The sequence below is a fragment of the Nomascus leucogenys genome, chromosome 10 (genome assembly GCF_006542625.1).
Source record: "Nomascus leucogenys isolate Asia chromosome 10, Asia_NLE_v1, whole genome shotgun sequence".
NCBI classification, from domain to species: Eukaryota; Metazoa; Chordata; class Mammalia; order Primates; family Hylobatidae; genus Nomascus; species Nomascus leucogenys.
This window is the reverse complement of record NC_044390.1, coordinates 39432491-39450237: the sequence shown is the minus strand read 5'-3', so window position 1 is coordinate 39450237 and position 17747 is coordinate 39432491. Positions and strand designations below refer to the sequence as shown.

The window sequence follows — 17747 nt, the reverse complement described above, 5'->3', positions numbered from 1 at the left end:
CAGGGTTTCACCATGTTAGCCAGGATGGTCTCGATCTCCTGACCTCGTGATCCACCCACCTCGGCCTCCCAAAGTGCTGGGATTACAGGCGTGAGCCACCGCACCCGGCCCACAATTATTATTAAATAATAAATTATTAAAGACATAATTTCTAAATTGTGGGTTTGACCAGTGCAAATGACCTTATCTTAAAACACATGAAATGTTTTTCAGCCAAAGTAGAATGCAAAGCTCTGAAGGCCAGATCATGTGTTTATTTTGCTGTTTTTTTTATTTGTGTGTGTGTGTGTGTGTGTGTGTGTGTTTTGAGATAGGGTCTCACTCTGTCACCCAGGCTGAAGTACAGTGGTACCATCATTGCTCACTGTAGTTGTGACCTCTTGGGCTCAAGTGATCCTCTCACCTTAGCCTCTCGAGTAGCTGAGACTATAGGTGCACATCACCATGCCTGGCTAATTTTTTTATTTTTTGAAGAGACAGGGTCCCACTGTGTTGCCCAGGCTGGTCTCGAACTCTTGGCCTCAAGTGATGCTCCCACCTTGGCCTCCCAGAGCGCTAGGATTACAGGCATGAGCCACTTCGCCTAGCCTATGTGTTTACATTGTACTTTACTAAACTTCTATTTACATACACACACACGAGTGCTATGCATTCTGTTCAATCAATATTAGTTATAATTTTTTTCTGTGACCTTATATAGATTCAATTCCAAAATACCTGATTATAATAAATCTCCATTTAATTACACATGAAATATATTCATGATTAATCAGTTATAATCTGAGTAAATCCTTAAATAATTCTTTTTAATTTGTGAATGTATTAAGGTGTCAATATATCATGATAAAGTGCAATATGAGAACTTAAATCTCCTTGTCACAGATGCATCTTTCTTTCGTTAAAAGAATGCCAAAGGTATTTTAGTATATCTAACGCTTTTCTCATCCTGTATGGCATGTTCTTTAAAATAGTAAATTTATTATAGGTACCTTTGTCGTTGTAATAGATTAATAACTACCAGAAGTCTATCATGAGCAGAACACTACCTAGACAAGACTAGTACAAAAAAAAAAAAAAGAGGTGCTTGAAATGCTACCTGTCTTCTGGGAATATATATAAAATTTACACATAAGCATGTGTATTAGTCCATTCTCACACTGCTATGAAGAAATACCTGAGATTGGGTAATTTAGAAAGGAAAGAGGTTTAATTGATTCACAGTTCTGCATGGCTGGGGAGGCCTCAGGAAACTTACAATCATGGCAGAAGGCAAAGAGGAAGCAAGACACCTTCTTCGCAAAGCAGCAGGAAGGAGAAGTATAGGAACTGAGCAAAGAGGGGAGCCCATTATAAAACCATCAGATCTTGTGAACACTTACTCACTATCACGAGAATAGCATGGGAGAACCACCCTCATGACTCAATGACCTCCCACCGTGTCCCTCCCACCATACGTAGGGATTATGGGAACTACAATTCAAGATGAGTTTTGGGTGGAAACAGAGCCAAACCGTAGCAGCATGTATACCACCAAAATAGAAAAGACACTACCTAGTATGTGATAACATAGTGCTAAAACACCTTGAATTCTAAGATACATCCCAAATTCCAAGATGCTAAAGATGAAAATACAATACATCTTAATAGTTTTCATACATATGTACTATATATCTAAGACAGAAATTTTACATGTGATATTCTCAATCCTAGTCTACTTATTTTTTAAATGATGTTATGGGTTTGCTAAATTAATTTTACCACCCACTAATGGGCTGACCTGATCCAAACACTAATCTACATCATGTGTCACAGATAATTAAAAACCTTGTTAACATATACAACCAAGGTGCTAATTGCTCAATTCTATAGTGGGTGCAGAAGAAGAAAAGACGTAGTTGAATATGGACAGAAACTACCTGGAAAATTTTCAAATTAGAAAGAATTGAGCCTTGAATATATGGGTAAAATATGGTGTGATAAAGAAGAGGCAGTGAACGGTTGAGAAACTTAAACTGGGGGAAAAACCCTCAGATGTAAACGTAAAAAAAAAATCCTTTCCTTAAAAATAAAATCTAACCATTTAACATTATTTTAAAAATATATAAGAACACCTTTTTGTATAGTAAAAGTGTCAATAATTTCAAAGATTACAACAAATTTTAATGTTTCACCTACAGAAAGTATACAGAATTCTGAAAAATTAAATACAGCTTCCAAAGAATGAAAATATATTAAATTGATTTAAATAGAACTTGATACAATATTTGTTTTATACCCTTGTTATAAATTCAAAAGGGGTCAAACAGTCTAACAGCAAAATGATAGCAGCCCGAAAACAAGTGGCTGTATATTCACCCCACCCCCAATTTTTCTGTGCTTCTCTTATATTCAAAGATTAATGCAAAAACAAAATTTTGGAATCCCCGCTTTGCTGACATCTGCACACATTACCAAAAAAAAAAATCGTAGGATATAATGAGGTATACAGCACAAAACTGGCTGGCTGAATTCCTCAGTGACTCCCCTGCATTCACCTTCAGATTTTCTCTCTACTCCTGGCAAAAAGTGAGCAAACAAACACAAACCCAAAAACCCATTTTGTACATGTATGTGAAATGTGCACACCACAGTGCAAATATGTGATCATAGTTTTTAAATGTGCACGCTTGGCAGTTAGGAAGTGTCACTGTAATCGTTAGGTGAAACTTCAATCCCTTTGATGAAGATACCATCTTTGAGCCAAGCCCTGACAGAAAACCTTTGGTTCCTGTTAGACCCCTCCCTCCCCAGTCAGCTGCTGGGCTCCATCCGGAGGGATGGAGGCTCTCTCTCTCCATTACAGCTAAGCGTTCCCAGACCCAGGAGAAACCCGGGGTTCCTGCAGAGCACTCAACGTGCAGCAAAGTGTCTCAGCTCTGCAAAGGGCAGCTGGAAATGGATTTAAAATGGCAACGCGGACCAATCAGCGCTGCCGCGCCAAAGCAGACATTTACACGCGCCTCCTCCACATGCACAGCGGAACCTGGCGGTGCCTAACTCCTGCTTAGGGCTGCAAAGTAGGCGTTTTTATTCCACGGTGGTCTGTATCTTTGAAAAAAATAAATTCTTCCCCAGGTGAGAGTTTTTATTTTGGAATTAGTCCAAAATAATTTTGGGTGTGATGTGTGAAAATCTGAACCTAATTTTTTCAGTTTTGTGTTATTCGAGGATGAAAAGAGGTACATTTAAAAATGTACTCCACCTTTTAAAAACGGGCTGTGGCCATTATGGTGTTCACATAACTCAGAAACAGCCCAGGCTATAAAATTAGGACTTGGCAGAAAGAGAGTTCTCAGGCATAAGGTTAAATCGAGGTAAACTGAAGGGAGAGTTGGGCAGTGAGTGCAATTGTGGTATTAGGAATCTACAAGGTGCCCTTTACCCTGCGAGCGTCGGATCCCCGGGGAGGGGGGTGGGGAGGGAACTTCGACTGCCTCTAGTCTTTCCTGGAGAAAAAAGTTCAATGAAGAAGCTGGGGCGCTCTGTGTGTGCACATTGTTTGCACGTGTCTGCGAATGTGCATGTCTATCTGCGTGCCTGTATGTGTGTGTGTGTGTAAATGCGTGTGTTTACCAGCGCATGAGTGCCCCCGTGTCCACGTGTATTTGCATGCATGTGCTTACACGCGTGTTCGTGTGTATCTGCATGTATGTCTCCGTGTATGTGCGCACTCGCCCGCCCGCAGGCTCTGTGGTGAGGGCATTCCGAGGCGGAGTACGGCTGTTAGGGGCCCTCTCCCACTCCTCTGCAGTCCCTTCCCACTCACAGTGAACCGGTGCGCTGCCTGAGGTGCAGCCTAGACGCTTCCTGCAAAGTGTTGGCTCGGCACGGTAGAGGCGCAGGTAAAGGCCAAGCCCCGAAACGTGGCTCCGGGACAGTCACGTTCCCGCGCCTTCCCACGACAACTGCCCAGGGGTGACCTCGAGAGGCGGGTGGAGCTAGGCCCACGGCGAGCCAGCCCGGGATCCCTGGCCTGTCCCTTTAACCCCGCCGCAGGGCGGGAGCACGTGAGCGGGGCTCCGGGTGGCACCCGGGCGCCGCCGCCGCCGAGGCAGTTGTATTTCGAACGCTGCCTCTGGCTAGCAGCCAGGCGCCTTGGCTCGGCGGTCCGCCTGGCCTCCCTCCTCCTCATACTTTTCTTCCTGCGCAACCCCCTCCCCTTTATCCGCCCACGATTAGAGGTGGGCACTCCCCCCCCACCCCCTCCCCAAGCGCAAGCGCGCGCACGCACACACACCACACACACTCACACTCACACACACTCACACACTCATCCCACTTGAATCTTGGGGCAGGAACTCAGAAAACTTCCAGCCCGGGCAGCGCGCGCTTGGTGCAAGACTCAGGAGCTAGCAGTCCGTCCCCCTCCGACTCTCCGGTGCCGCCGCCGCCTGCTCCCGCCACCCGAGGAGGCGCGGTGCCACCCACTACTCTGTCCTCTGCCTGTGCTCCGTGCCCGACCCTATCCCGGCGGAATCTCCCCATCCTCCTTTGCCTTCCGACTGCCCAAGGCACTTTCAATCTCAATCTCTTCTCTCTCTCTCTGTCTGTCTGTCTCTCTCTCTCTTTCTCTCTCGCAGGGTGGGGGGAAGAGGAGGAGGAATTCTTTCCCCGCCTAACATTTCAAGGGACACAATTCACTCCAAGTCTCTTCCCTTTCCAAGCCGCTTCCGAAGTGCTCCCGGTGCCCGCAACTCCTGATCCCAACCCGCGAGAGGAGCCTCTGCGACCTCAAAGCCTCTCTTCCTTCTCCCTCGCTTCCCTCCTCCTCTCGCTACCTCCACCTCCACCGCCACCTCCACCTCCGGCACCCACCCACCGCCGCCGCCGCCACCGGCAGCGCCTCCTCCTCTCCTCCTCCTCCTCCCCTCTTCTCTTTTTGGCAGCCGCTGGACGTCCGGTGTTGATGGTGGCAGCGGCGGCAGCCTAAGCAACAGCAGCCCTCGCAGCCCGCCAGCTCGCGCTCGCCCCGCCGGCGTCCCCAGCCCTATCACCTCATCTCCCGAAAGGTGCTGGGCAGCTCCGGGGCGGTCGAGGCGAAGCGGCTGCAGCGGCGGTAGCGGCGGCGGGAGGCAGGATGAGCGCACGCGGTGAGGGCGCGGGGCAGCCGTCCACTTCAGCCCAGGGACAACCTGCCGCCCCAGCGCCTCAGAAGAGAGGACGCGGCCGCCCCAGGAAGCAGCAGCAAGTCAGTACGCGGGCGCGGTGGGGGCACCAGCCCACCCCGTCCCCACTGCCGGGGCCCAGACACGCGCGGGGCGGCCGGAGCGCGGGAGCCCAGTCGCCGCGGCCGTCGCACGCTGCCCGCCGGCAGGCTGGGGGAGGCGGCGCAGACCCCACGAGTGCGCCGCGCGGCCCCGGGGCGCCAGCAACCCTCCGGGCGGGGAGGTGGGGAGCCGCGGCGGGCGGCCCGGGGAAGGCGGGAGGTGGGATCGGGCGAAGCGCGTCCTCGGACTTTCGCTATTGTGCACGGCCCCGAGTGGCGCGGTGTCGCCCGGTGACTGGAAGCGACCGGGATCCGACAAACCCTGGCTCGCAGGCGCTTTCCGAGCTGCTTTTGCAACTGCCCGGGAGGAAGGAGGTGCCGGGGACCCGGGCGCTTCGGCCGATCTGGGCTGAAGGAGCTAGAGTCCTGGGGGCCGGAGGCTCTTTCTCTCGCCTCCCGGGGCTGCTCGCGGGTCAGGGGCTGGCGCGCCGCAGCCGCCCCCTTGGCGCCCTCCTCCAAGCTCTCGGTGGCCCAAGACTCGCGCCCTCCCGACAAAGAACGCATGGAGACCCGGCTGCCTGGTCCTCTTTGGGCTCTTTAAATATGCGGCGGCCGCCGGAGGGAGCCCGGGGCAGGGGCTACGGGGAGGCTCGTTCCTCGCGGGACGGGGTTAACTCGCCCAGCTAAGGGCGCGTTGAAAGGAGTGTCCAAGAGAGTGCAGGGTAGCCAGGGTCGCTTCCTCGTCAGGGGCCCGGTGCCCCTTTTGCCCCTAGATCTCGCGCCTCAGAGCTGCAGCCATTAAATGCTCTTCTCCAAGGCCAGTGGCCCGGGTTGAGTAGGGGACGATCGAGGGGCGCCCGGGACCCTGCGGAGTGGAGGGTTTTGTCTGCGGATGCAACCAATTAAGCGTGCAGCCGGCGCTTGCAGAGCTGCGCTCACGCGCAGGGCTGGGGGTTTTGTTCGCTGTAATTTCCAAGCCGCGGCGGGCAGGGTTGGAGCGGGATATGTCTTTTGAGAACATTTAAACTCCACTTTCTCGGGCTTTAAAACTTGCTCGCTCCTTAGTCTTAAATCGCTTCCTTCATGGCAAACACGCTGATTAGAAAATAATCCTAGAGTCCCAAAGTTTTCCGAGAGCAAGGTGGGGAAACTGAACAATGTTTGCTTGCCTGTGCATTTTAGAAAAATTGAGAGTTGTACCTTTTTGAAATCATCAAAGGAAACAAGCCGGTCTAGAGGCCCCTGAGTTTTCCCGCTCTGCCCAAGCGACACTTTACACCGCGTTTGAATCCTGTTTTACACCTCCCAGGAAGTCTCTGCCCTCCCCCACTTGTTTCCCACCCGCCACCCAGCTCTAACTCACTAATTGCCCCCCCTCCAAAAAAAAAAATCCAAAAGAAATTACAATGGGGTCTGGAGGTGATTGGATGCTTTACCTTTGAGTTAAGGCAGAGTTCACAAAGAAAGAAAAATGTGTCTCCGATGTGTTTGCTCTCGATGTGCCCACTGGCGCTAGTGGTCCCACAGAAGCTTGCAGGGAACCTTCCCAAATTCTCTAAATGGGATGCGAATTTTCATTGAGGACGTTCATGCGTTTTAAGTTAATTAGTCTCACTTAATCACCGAATCTGAATGAAATGTGAATAGATGATTCACTGGATAAATATTTGGGATCTGGAATATTAATCATCACATTCTCTTAACCACTTGAGTATTTACTACTTGGCATAGGAGCCATTTAAAGTTTTGCTAAACCTAGTGATTGCTTCCATTTCTCATTCCCAGACACTCCATTCCTCCTCGCTTTTACCCCCTTTTAGTTTTCTCCACTACACCCCCATAAGAGTTTTCTCAAAAGAAAGTTTTGAAGAAAATATGTTTATTTTTATCAAAAGATATTTAAATTTAGACTGGAGGCCATGCCTGCATCTCCAAAAGGAAGTGGAGAATTGAAGCAATTAACTAGATAATTCAAGCAAAACCTCCCACCATAGATTTACTATAATTATTTGGAAATTTTAGGAGGAATGGAGTTATTTTGAACTGAAGAACTTGAATAATTGCTCCAGTATTTCACTCAGAATGTGTCAGTTGAATCATAATCCACCTAGAAGGCAGGTATACAAAGATGATTAAAAGCCACCTTTTCAATATGGAAGATTGTTGAAATATCTATGATGGTAGCTTCGTATTTCTGTTGTTTGAAATGCTAGTATAATGGAGAGTGGTGTTCGTTTAAAATGCTTATTATTCCTATGAGTTGCCAAATGCATAGCCCTGTAAACTTTACACCTTAAAAGTATATGACTTTCTTTCTAGAACATGCCTCTTCAGCCTTTGTTACCATTTTAGGTTTGAAGTAGAATCTAGTTTTCATATACAAAACAGAGTTTCCTCTTTGAACCCTTGGATTAAAAGTATAGTTATTTCCCCTTTCTGTAAACTCTGTACCATCATCATCCATTTATGCTTGAACTGAACGTGTTCCAGCAGCTCTTTTGAGCAGCACATGCAGAAAATATAGCTAAAGAGTCAGGGTCAATTTCTTTCAGACATTCTTGCCACAACAGCATTTTTTTTTTCCCTCACAATTAGGAACCAACCGGTGAGCCCTCTCCTAAGAGACCCAGGGGAAGACCTAAAGGCAGCAAAAACAAGAGTCCCTCTAAAGCAGCTCAAAAGGTGAGATTTCTCAAGTCAAGCTCTCCTAACTTCATCAATGACTGACTACAGGAGCCTGCCTGTAACTTTCCCATTCTAACTCCGCAGCTAGGAATTTGTCCCAACTGGGTAACACAAGACTCACTTCTTACATTTAACATTAGTTAGATGCGAGTTAACCTTTTTTCTAAGCAGATGCTCAGCATAAAAAGTTTATGAAGATACTTAACAGTGTTGTTTTTAAACAAACAGCCACCAAATAATTTGAACCTTAAAACGGGTAGAAGTGAGGAAGGAAGGGGTGGGGGGGGCGAGATGGAAAATGACACAATTAATATTTGCACCAGTTGTAAATAGTTAAAAACAAATCAAAACTATAGATTTTGCCTGGAGGTAAAGTTTTTGCAATTTCCTCTGAAAAATGATAGAGATTGGTTTACTTTGTGCTTATTACATGGCTACTGCAAACCAAATCCCCCTATTAAGGTACTTTGCCAAATAGATGATAATTAGAAGTAAATCTAGTTGTGGGATAGTGGAAAAATTTCATGAATTTTACAGCTTTAATTGTGATAATAAAGTGTACTGTTTGTTTTACAATAAACCTGCAGTATAGTGTATCATAATCTCAAAATGCCTTTTCATCAAGTGACATAGAAATGTCTGAATTGGACAATGAGACTTTTAAAAACAAATATTTGGCTAATTTAATATCTCTTTTTGGGCAGAATAGAACCTGGTTAAGTGTAATATTCAGTGTTTTTCTTAATAAATTTAAACTTGCAGTTAAGATAACTTCAGGTTGGCTGTGTTTAAGCTAGCAAAGAGGAACTATGTCAGGGTTAATGCATGTACAGAGAAGTACCAGTCACTTTTTTGACTTTATAAATAAATTGGAAAAAAAAGTTTCTGCGTTTTATTTGTAGGTTTGTGTAGTAATTGAGAACAAAGTTTCAAAAATCAGAACTAAATTTGGATATACCTTTTCACCGGTTTTGGGTACTCCATGTACAGTATTTCTTAGAAAGGACTATATGCTCATCGTTTGGGGATTAATGTTTTGTGTGGTTTCCTTTGTGACTGTGGGTACTAACTGTAATATATGTGATAGTTTTCAGTGTTGTAAACTGCCATAGCAACTAATGGTACATATAAAGGTATTTAGGAAGTAACTATGAGTTCTTGTCTGTTTTAACAGTTTTGAACAGAGTTGAGGAGCATATTTTTAATATATTTAAATTTAATTGCTTCTTAGAGTTTAGATTTAATTGTGTTTCTTGTTTAATCAATAAATTTTAAAATAGCTCTAAGTAACCTTGTTATTTAAAAATGGCAATATATAATCTGGTATTTTTAATATGAATACTTTATATTTGTTTCATTTTATCTCATTTATAAATTAACTAAAAAGGACTGATTTTACCAAGGAATTTTTCTATGTTGTGTAAGTGTGGAGTTTACCTAATTTACTTTTATTCTAAGGAGATGCACAAATGAATATCTTGTTAGATAACTAGCACACATTTAAGCTGTGGTGTAATTCCTCTGAAAAACACATCATGATAATATCTACTAGGAATAAATCTTTAAATTTCACCATAAATAAGTAATTTGAAATTTAATACTAAAAAGGAAAATGAATTGTCTCCCATATTTTACTATATTTCATGTTTTTTGGATGAATAGATAGAAACGCTCCCATCGCCTCCTCTTCATTTTAAAAAGCTTACCACTGACTAACAAAATTTGTATTGAGAAAAGGGAAGCTGAAACTAGTGCCTAGTTTACCTAGTTTAAAAAAAGCAAAATTTTTAAAGTTGATCTATTACTAAGTAAGGGTTGATTTATTTTTAGTGACTCTAGTGACAGGCATTTGTAAGTGACCCCCCTAAGCCACTCATCTTTCTGAAAATTCTTCATGTGTATGCATACATTATTCCAATTTCCAAAACAGAAGTAGGCTTTCTTTTTTCTAAAGATTCCTTCTCCAGAATCTTTCGTTCTTTCAGATACAATTATTTCCTACAATGCTGTTATAAAAATCCCTCTTGTAATAAAAATGAATAAATACTTTTGCCCATAACATGACTTATTTTTCTTCAGTTTTATAAATTACGCTTCATCTGGAGAAGAGAATACCTTGCAAAATAATGAATGACATTGACGAATCGTTCATGGCATGTGTAAACTTAAGGTATTTTCACTTTCAAATCAGAATTTGTTGAGTATGTTACTATTCTATATAAACATGATTTTCAAACATTTATTAAGCATATATTGTGTTCTAACAAAACATATATGTTCGTCAGGACTTTGCAATACAAATCTCTTTAGAAAAAGTTATATTGTTCATAACATGTAAGATAAACATACCCTGTGAGACTGACCAGAGTAGATATGAGAAGTCTTCTATGAGTAACAAAGTGAGTGTTTTCCTGTAAACTGAGACCCATCACAATGCAAAATGCATTGCAAAGACTGGTAAGTATGTGAGAAGAAAGAAGCCTAAAGTTAGAGGAGCTGCAATGCACACTGAAATCCTGATGGTTATATACTTAAAATTTCTTGCTGCTTGGAGTTTCTTGACTTACAAAGTTTATATTTGGATTCAGTAACTGGCCTTGGGACATTTGAAAACAAAGCTGTTTATTAGAAAATTAACAGTGTGAAACTGGACAATGCATGCAGAATGTTGCAAGACCAAGTGAATGACTACTAAATTAGCCATCACTTTAATTTCAAACCATATTCAGTAGAAAATTGATTTATATAATATGTAAAACAAAGACATTTATAAAAACACAATTTCCTATGCTTGGAACTTTTGGAAGAGAAGATAATTATTCTTCAATCTACTTAATATTCCATTAAAACTAATTACTATGCATGACCATTGTGTGATGATTCTAGTCATTCCTCAGAACTCCAATCTGAGTGCTCAAAATTTGTCCCTGAATCAGTTTCATATAGTTACCTGAATAAAAGAAACCAGAAGTTAAAGTTTTCCTGAATAATTCATTTGTCCATGTGTGTGTATGTCTGTGTGAGCATATCTTTACCCTTTTATTTATTTTTTAGTCTGAGATACACCTATCACCAGTTACGTCTTAACTTCCTTTTTTGTTTTGTTTTGCTTTGCTTTCCTTTCCTGGTTGTGCTGGATGGAGATCTTTGCATTTTTACAGTTCCCAAATGGTTAGAGAGAAAGAAGTTATAATCTCCTTTAGTTTAGGGTTTTGTTGTACTTTTTTAATCATGACAGAATACTGGAGGGGTTGTCACTAATTTTTCAGTGTTGAAGGTCTCAAGTCAAATTCATCTTTAAGTTTTAAGCCAATTCTCATCCACATATTTTAGGAAGTTTTTTTTCTGAGGTTGAATTAAATTTTATTGGAAGGAAAATGAAAATTAAAAAAAAAAGATCTCAGGTGTGAGATAACCCTATTTCATTATGTCATATATTTGCTTCACCACCGTTTTGACTTTAGATGTAATGGACAGATCTAGGGAGCAAAGTGCAGAATGAAAATATCTAGATAAAGTAGTTATAGTTAAAATAATGTGTTCAGAGTAAATGTTTAATCTCTATGTTCAATTTGCTATAAAAAGAAGGCCTCAATTAATTAGATACTGTAAAGACTACTTCATGCTCCTTCTAATCATTTGCATTCCTAGAAATGTGGTTTGCTTTTCATAATCATTACCCACACCAATCACAGATATTTTAAGAAGAGAGAAGATAATTTTAGTCACCATTTCAGAAAAATCATTCAGCATAGATGCTGAGTGTGGACAGAATTTTCTTCAGAATATAGTAGGCCTAATTAAAAGGAGAAACCAAAGACATTATTATAGGTGAGTTAAGGAAAGGTAACTTTGGAAGTTATCATATAATTCTGGCCTATGGTTTCTAAATTAAACTACTATGATTTAGTTTAATTCCTCTGTGTTTCAATGGGCAGGTAAGTTTTATTGTGGGATTCAGGGCCCTATCTGAGGATACAAATGCAGCAGGTGAAATTAAGTAAAGCCCAACTGTTGTTCCATTATCTTGATATTTAGGCTGACTTACCTAAACAATTGACTCGTTTTTTTCTTTCACTTTGCCAGGGAAGACAAAGCCTTACTTAATGCACCAGCACATTCTATCTGGCAATGCTTTTAATCATCACAGATTACGATCCAAATATGGGAGAATGAAATACATTTGAATTATGAAGTAATTTTATTTCAAGGGACCTATAGTTCTTCTTCTCTGGAAGCTCTCATCCTTCTGAACTCTTCTGAACTTGAAGTCTCCTCATTTCTCTGGCTGACCTACATTCCTGGCTCATTTTTATCTCAAGTTCTCAACAGATCATTTTGCTAAGGAGATAGAATATACCAGATTGGTATTCTATTGCATTTCAGTTCTTTCTCGAGAATAGATGGATGCTGAAGAGGATTTTATGTCAGTTAAATCATTCAAACATGTCTTGTCTTGTTAGTTGACTTTCTGCAGTTTACAGAGCAGAAGGCACAAAGTGGAAACTGAATTAATTTCACTGATTCTGAGGGTTTCAGTTATGAATCTTTGTTCTGCCAACCAGGAGAAAAGGGGAAATAGAGAACTGTTATCTGTTAGGGCATTGCATTATTTCATATTGTTTTAATACAGTGAGCAATTTTGAATGGCATATTCTATTTAAATTAGGGAAGAGTAGTGCAGGCATTCTCTTTTGTCTAGGATAATGTTTGCTCAGAAGGTAATTCCTGTGATCAATAGCAGTGATCTCTTGTATTATTACTATTGATTTTTATGATTACAAAGAAGTAGAGAGAAGATTTGGAGGAGGAGAATCTTAAACTTTGATAACTTTGCCTGTCATTTGGCTTTGGTTTTAATTTAGTGTTTGTATACATGAAGATAAGCATGTGAAAATAAGGACACCAGAGTTGACAGTAAGGGCTAACTTGGGTAATAAGCAGGAACTACAATGGGTGATGGAAGTTACTTATATTTTCTATTGGAAAATATATTGTGATAGGAAATTGTAATGTCTCTTCAAGGCTAAAAGTGTTGCATGTAAAATTAGGAAACTTACAGAACTGGATTATCAAAAAGGTAAAATGAGAATTTCCTCAGTGCTTAGTGGGATTGATTCGTAGAGTTGATTTTGATATCAGTGTACATTGATTTATACTGTTTATATTTTTAAAAATAGCAACTGAAGGAAATATAAAATGTGTTTTCTAGGCTTTGGATAGTGGGCTTCATGCAAATCAAGATACAGGCAAACAAGACGGCACCGTCACACCCAAATATTTTTCTAGTTTTTTTTTTGGTACAGATGCATTGATGGATTTGCAGTGGGGAAGTTCTGGCTGTATCATAGTACATAAAAAATATGATGAGAGAACTTGTAAAAGCAAAAAATTAATAGCCACCTAAACCTGACCCTGAAGTCAGAATTGAATTATTCTTAGTTTCCAACCTCTGCTCTTGTCCATGTGTTTATAGGAAACTTGGAAATACATTACTTTTAACTAATTTGATTTTCACCCTAGAAGGTTATCTTTTATTTTTTAAATTTTCGCATGGCGGTTTTATTTTATATGGGAATAGCTCTCCAAAGAACAGACACTTTACTGCATTGAAATCAGACTGGGGCTCAGTTCTACTACCTGTGAACATGGGCAGGTTGCTTAATCTCCCATTTGTAAAACAGGGGAAGTAACAGCTGCCCTGCCCTACTAAAGTAAGATAATGCTTGGAAAGTCACTTTGGAAACTAAGAGAATTGGTAAGTATTGTATTTGTGGGTAGCATTTTAAAATAAGGGGAGGGAAAAGAAATTACATTTGACTAAGTGCTAAATGCCATAGCTTTTGTCAGGCACTTTACATATATGTTAGCTCTTTTAATCCTCTGATTTAGGCACTGTGGTCTTCATTCCACAAATGAGAAAACTGTGATTCAAAGATGTAAACAGGACATACCTGATATTCAACTCTGGTAAATGGTAGCACCTAGGTTTGAATTCACTTTAGTTCTAAAGCTTATACTCTTTCCACTACCATGTGCTCCCGAATGTTCTGTAAAATATTTGTTACAAGGTAGATTTCTGTTATCTCCAGTAACCTGAAATGCAGGTTGGAAATTACGCTTTGGGAAACCTTTGAAGGGCCACTCCAAAGGTTATAAAGGGATTGGAAATGTATGCCTTCTGCGACTGATACCCACAAGACTTCTGGCTCCCAAATATATCATGGGGCTATGTCTTTGGGAATTGTAACACATCCAGAAGTTTTCTTCTTTGCTAAATGAGAGGGCTAGGTGAAATTATCTCTACTTTTACTAACTCTAGAATTTTGATGATAAGAGGGAAATAAGACACACAAATAATATAAACACTTTTCCTTCCTTTCTTTTTTCCTTCCTTTCCTCTTGCCCTCCCTCCCTCCCTTCTCCTTCCTTCCTTCCTTCCTTCCTTTCCTTCCCTCCCTCGCTCCCTCCCTCCCTCCCTCGCTCCCTCCCTCCCTCCCTCCCTTCCTCTCTGTTTGCCTCCCTCCCTCCCCTCCTTCAACAAGTATATAGGAAACACCTCCCGTACACCAGGCACTAGTGCTAAGCACTGTTTTCAAGCTCAAGAGATGTATTTGCTAGTGAATTTCTTTCCTAATTAGTTTTTTAAAATGTGCAGTACATTGAAGAGCCTGGAGTACAGAACTTCTTAGAGAAAGAAATAATTATTTCCCATTTAACATTTCTCCCAATCCTCATGGACTTGCTTCTAAATATATAATAAAATTAAATATACAGTTTTAAATCTAAAGTTTAAAACATAAAAATATTAATGAGGGCAAACAAGGGAGAAATGACACTTTTAATGAGATATGATTGTTGTAAATATTCGCGTAATAGTGCTGGTAATAGTCTGAAATTTCAGTTCTTACCAATGAGAATTCCGACCATATCTCCCTTTTCTCTCTTGATGTGAGCAATAAATAGTTAGAATCAGTTACGTCTCTGTTATACATGGGCTTGTAGTATAAAGCCAAATTCTATTCTGGCAAAGGAAAACCAAATATACACTTCTACAGTATTGCATATGTTAAAACAAAACAAGCCTCCTGAATGTTTTGTTTGTCTTTTTTGAAAAATAATATCCTGAAGAGCATTAAACACAGGAAAACAATATTAAAGCTGATGTTTTCCAATATGTAAAAATCCTGGATCTAAGCTGGTTTACAAACTAAAACCCTAACTTGTTTTGCAGCCTTTGTGGAGTTTGATTAGAATGATTAAATAATGTGGGTTTTAAAGAACAATGAAAACCTCCCAGATTGACGCCACACAGCACAGCTAATGTGTTTCTTCTAGATGTAGTCTCAGAAGAGGGTTTCAGTTTACATGTAACACTGGCCTGAACGACCAAGGAGCAAGTTTGCTTTTAACAAGTCCGAGTGATAATCGTGCTATTTTGCCCTTTAGTTAATGGTGCAAATTTTATTTCTCAATAGGCTTTTTGTAAATGAGATGCTCATTTAAAAGTCACCTTATTTGCAGGGCTTTTTCTGTTTTTGAGAGATTTGCTTTCTCTGACTTTGAAATGCAGTGAAACCCTTTCAGAAAAAAAAAAAAAACTCTCTCTTCAATAGATTTTAGATACACCCGGATCACATCGTGGCCCCTGCAACATAACAACCGTGCAGAAAAAGCCTGGTGTAGCACTGTTAACTTCTAAGGTCAATAGGCTCCTTCTCCCACCCCGACTTCACACCCTCTTTTCAATAAAAAGGATTTCTATTTTCCATGTTTGTGTAATTTACTACTGGGTTAACTGTGCAATCTTACAGTTGCTTACGAAGATTAAGTCAGATGCTGCTTCTGTGCTAGAGAACTCCATACTCATGTATAACTCACTATGCAATAGCCAAAGGGATCCTTAAAAGCCTCATTCTAAAGGTGACAGATGGGTGTGAAGGAATACTTGCATTGACCAAGCCTTCTGTGAGAGGAAACTAACTTGAAGAAAAACTCCCTTTTTTGGGAGGCTGAGGCGGGAGGATCACAAGGTCAGGAGATCGAGACCATCCTGGCTAACACGGTGAAACCCCGTCTCTACTTAAAATACAAAAAAGTTAGCTGGGTGTGGTGGCAGGCGCCTGTAGTCCCAGCTACTTGGGAGGCTGAGGCAGGAGAATGTAGTGAACCCGGGAGGCGCATCTTGCAGTGAGCAGAGATCGCGCTACTGCACTCCAGCCTGGGCAACAGAGCAATACTCCATCTCAAAAAAAAAAAAAAAAAAAAGAAAAACTCCCTTTAAGGGTTCCATCTAGTTAGGAGTGAAAGAACACTTATGCAGCACCTTATGGGAGGCAGGAACTTCTAAGTACTTCTAGGAATGACGTCTCACAGGAGGAGTCATCTCCATTGCACAGATGAAACCAAATTGAGGTGTTCAAGGACCTGCCCAAAGTCATAAAGCTAAAATGGAAGAGCAGGAATTGGGATCTAAGCGTTCCAAGGTAGAGTCTGTGATCTTCTCAGGGCACCTCCTTCTCCATGAGGCAATGCTCTGAAGAGGGTATGATTTACTTGACACTCTGGGCTTTCACTAAATTAATGCCCTTGACATTAAGACAATGCTACTAACCTCTGACAATAAACGATTCCTTTGTGGAGCCATTCAAAAGTAATAAACAGTGATTCAGTGTCCAAATCCGATGGTTAGATAGAACCCCTAAAGGCTACCAGGTTTCCTTTTGTTCTGGGAAATTAACTGAATCAGTGACAATTTTAGTTTCCTAAAGTATTTTTTTATGGTAGCAAATGCTTGTATACTACCGGGTAGTAGCATTGTTAAGAGGCTAGGAGCACAGTCTTTACAGTTAGACAAAACTGGGTTCAAATCCCAGGTCTGCCACTTACCTGCTTTTTTGTGACCTTGAGCCAGTTGTATACCTAACCTATCTAAGACTTAGTTGTTCATCTACAAAATAAGAGAAATAATAATACCCACTTTATAAGGCTGCTGTAAGGATTAACATAACACATGTGACTGACAATCTAGTGCCTGGGATATTTTAAATGCTCAATATGTGTGAGTTAACATTACAATCATACAGAGTTTGGGTTAATTCATAGGACCTGTTGGATAGTAATGCCAGATCAGGGAGATAGTATTAGGTGAGAAATGTGGCTTATTTTATCTCTTATCTACCTGTCTATCTGCCTATCCATCTATCTGTTTTTCAACTATCATGTAAATCTATCTGTTTTTACCAGGCAGATTGAAGAGAAAAAGAGGAAAGTTTCATTTGGCAGTGTAGACAGTCAGTATCACTGTACCAAGTACCCCCACCGGCTGCTAACTCAGATAACAAAAGTAAAATGTGGAACAAGGTATCCTGGTTCAAGTTACCTGTATTTGTGTGTTAATATAGCCATGGATGATTCTTATACATGAAACAATATGTACTAAGTTTTCTTTATCCCAAAAAGTAGGAACACATGTTTTTATAGATGTATGTGATATGTGTGTGTATTGGTGTGTTGTTGTGTCTGAAGATTGGACTAGGGCTGACAAAAACAGGGAAAAACTAATTGCTTTATAAATAACGTTAACAACTGTGATATCAGAAAAATCTTCTGTGAAGTAAAGCAATGAAACAAACTCTCAAGATAGAAATGTATTCGTGTTAAGTGTGGGATTATTGTTAATAAAGTACATTTTTAATTAATCATTATTGCTAGGCACATATAGTTTTCATCACTAGGACAAACTGATGATTTCTGCCTGCTTTTTTTTCCTCTGCTTTAGGTGAACTGTTTGACAGGTGATTGTTTCAGGCAAGGA

The 17747-nt window shown here is 41.2% G+C and overlaps 1 protein-coding gene across 6 annotated transcripts in view; it reads left to right on the top strand.

Moving 5' to 3' along the window:
* The first annotated feature begins 4317 nt into the window (after window positions 1–4317).
* Window positions 4318–17747, top strand: part of HMGA2 (high mobility group AT-hook 2) — a 140967-nt gene continuing 127537 nt past the window's right edge. For 5 of the 6 annotated variants that reach the window (XM_030820040.1, XM_030820039.1, XM_030820041.1 and 2 more), the window contains exons 1-2: window positions 4318–5227; window positions 7841–7927. In XM_030820040.1, the coding sequence (XP_030675900.1) occupies window positions 5117–5227; window positions 7841–7927 (198 nt within the window). In that variant the 5' untranslated portion in view covers window positions 4318–5116. The remainder of the gene's footprint in view (window positions 5228–7840; window positions 7928–17747) is intronic. The other variant, XM_030820042.1, reaches the window with a different exon arrangement.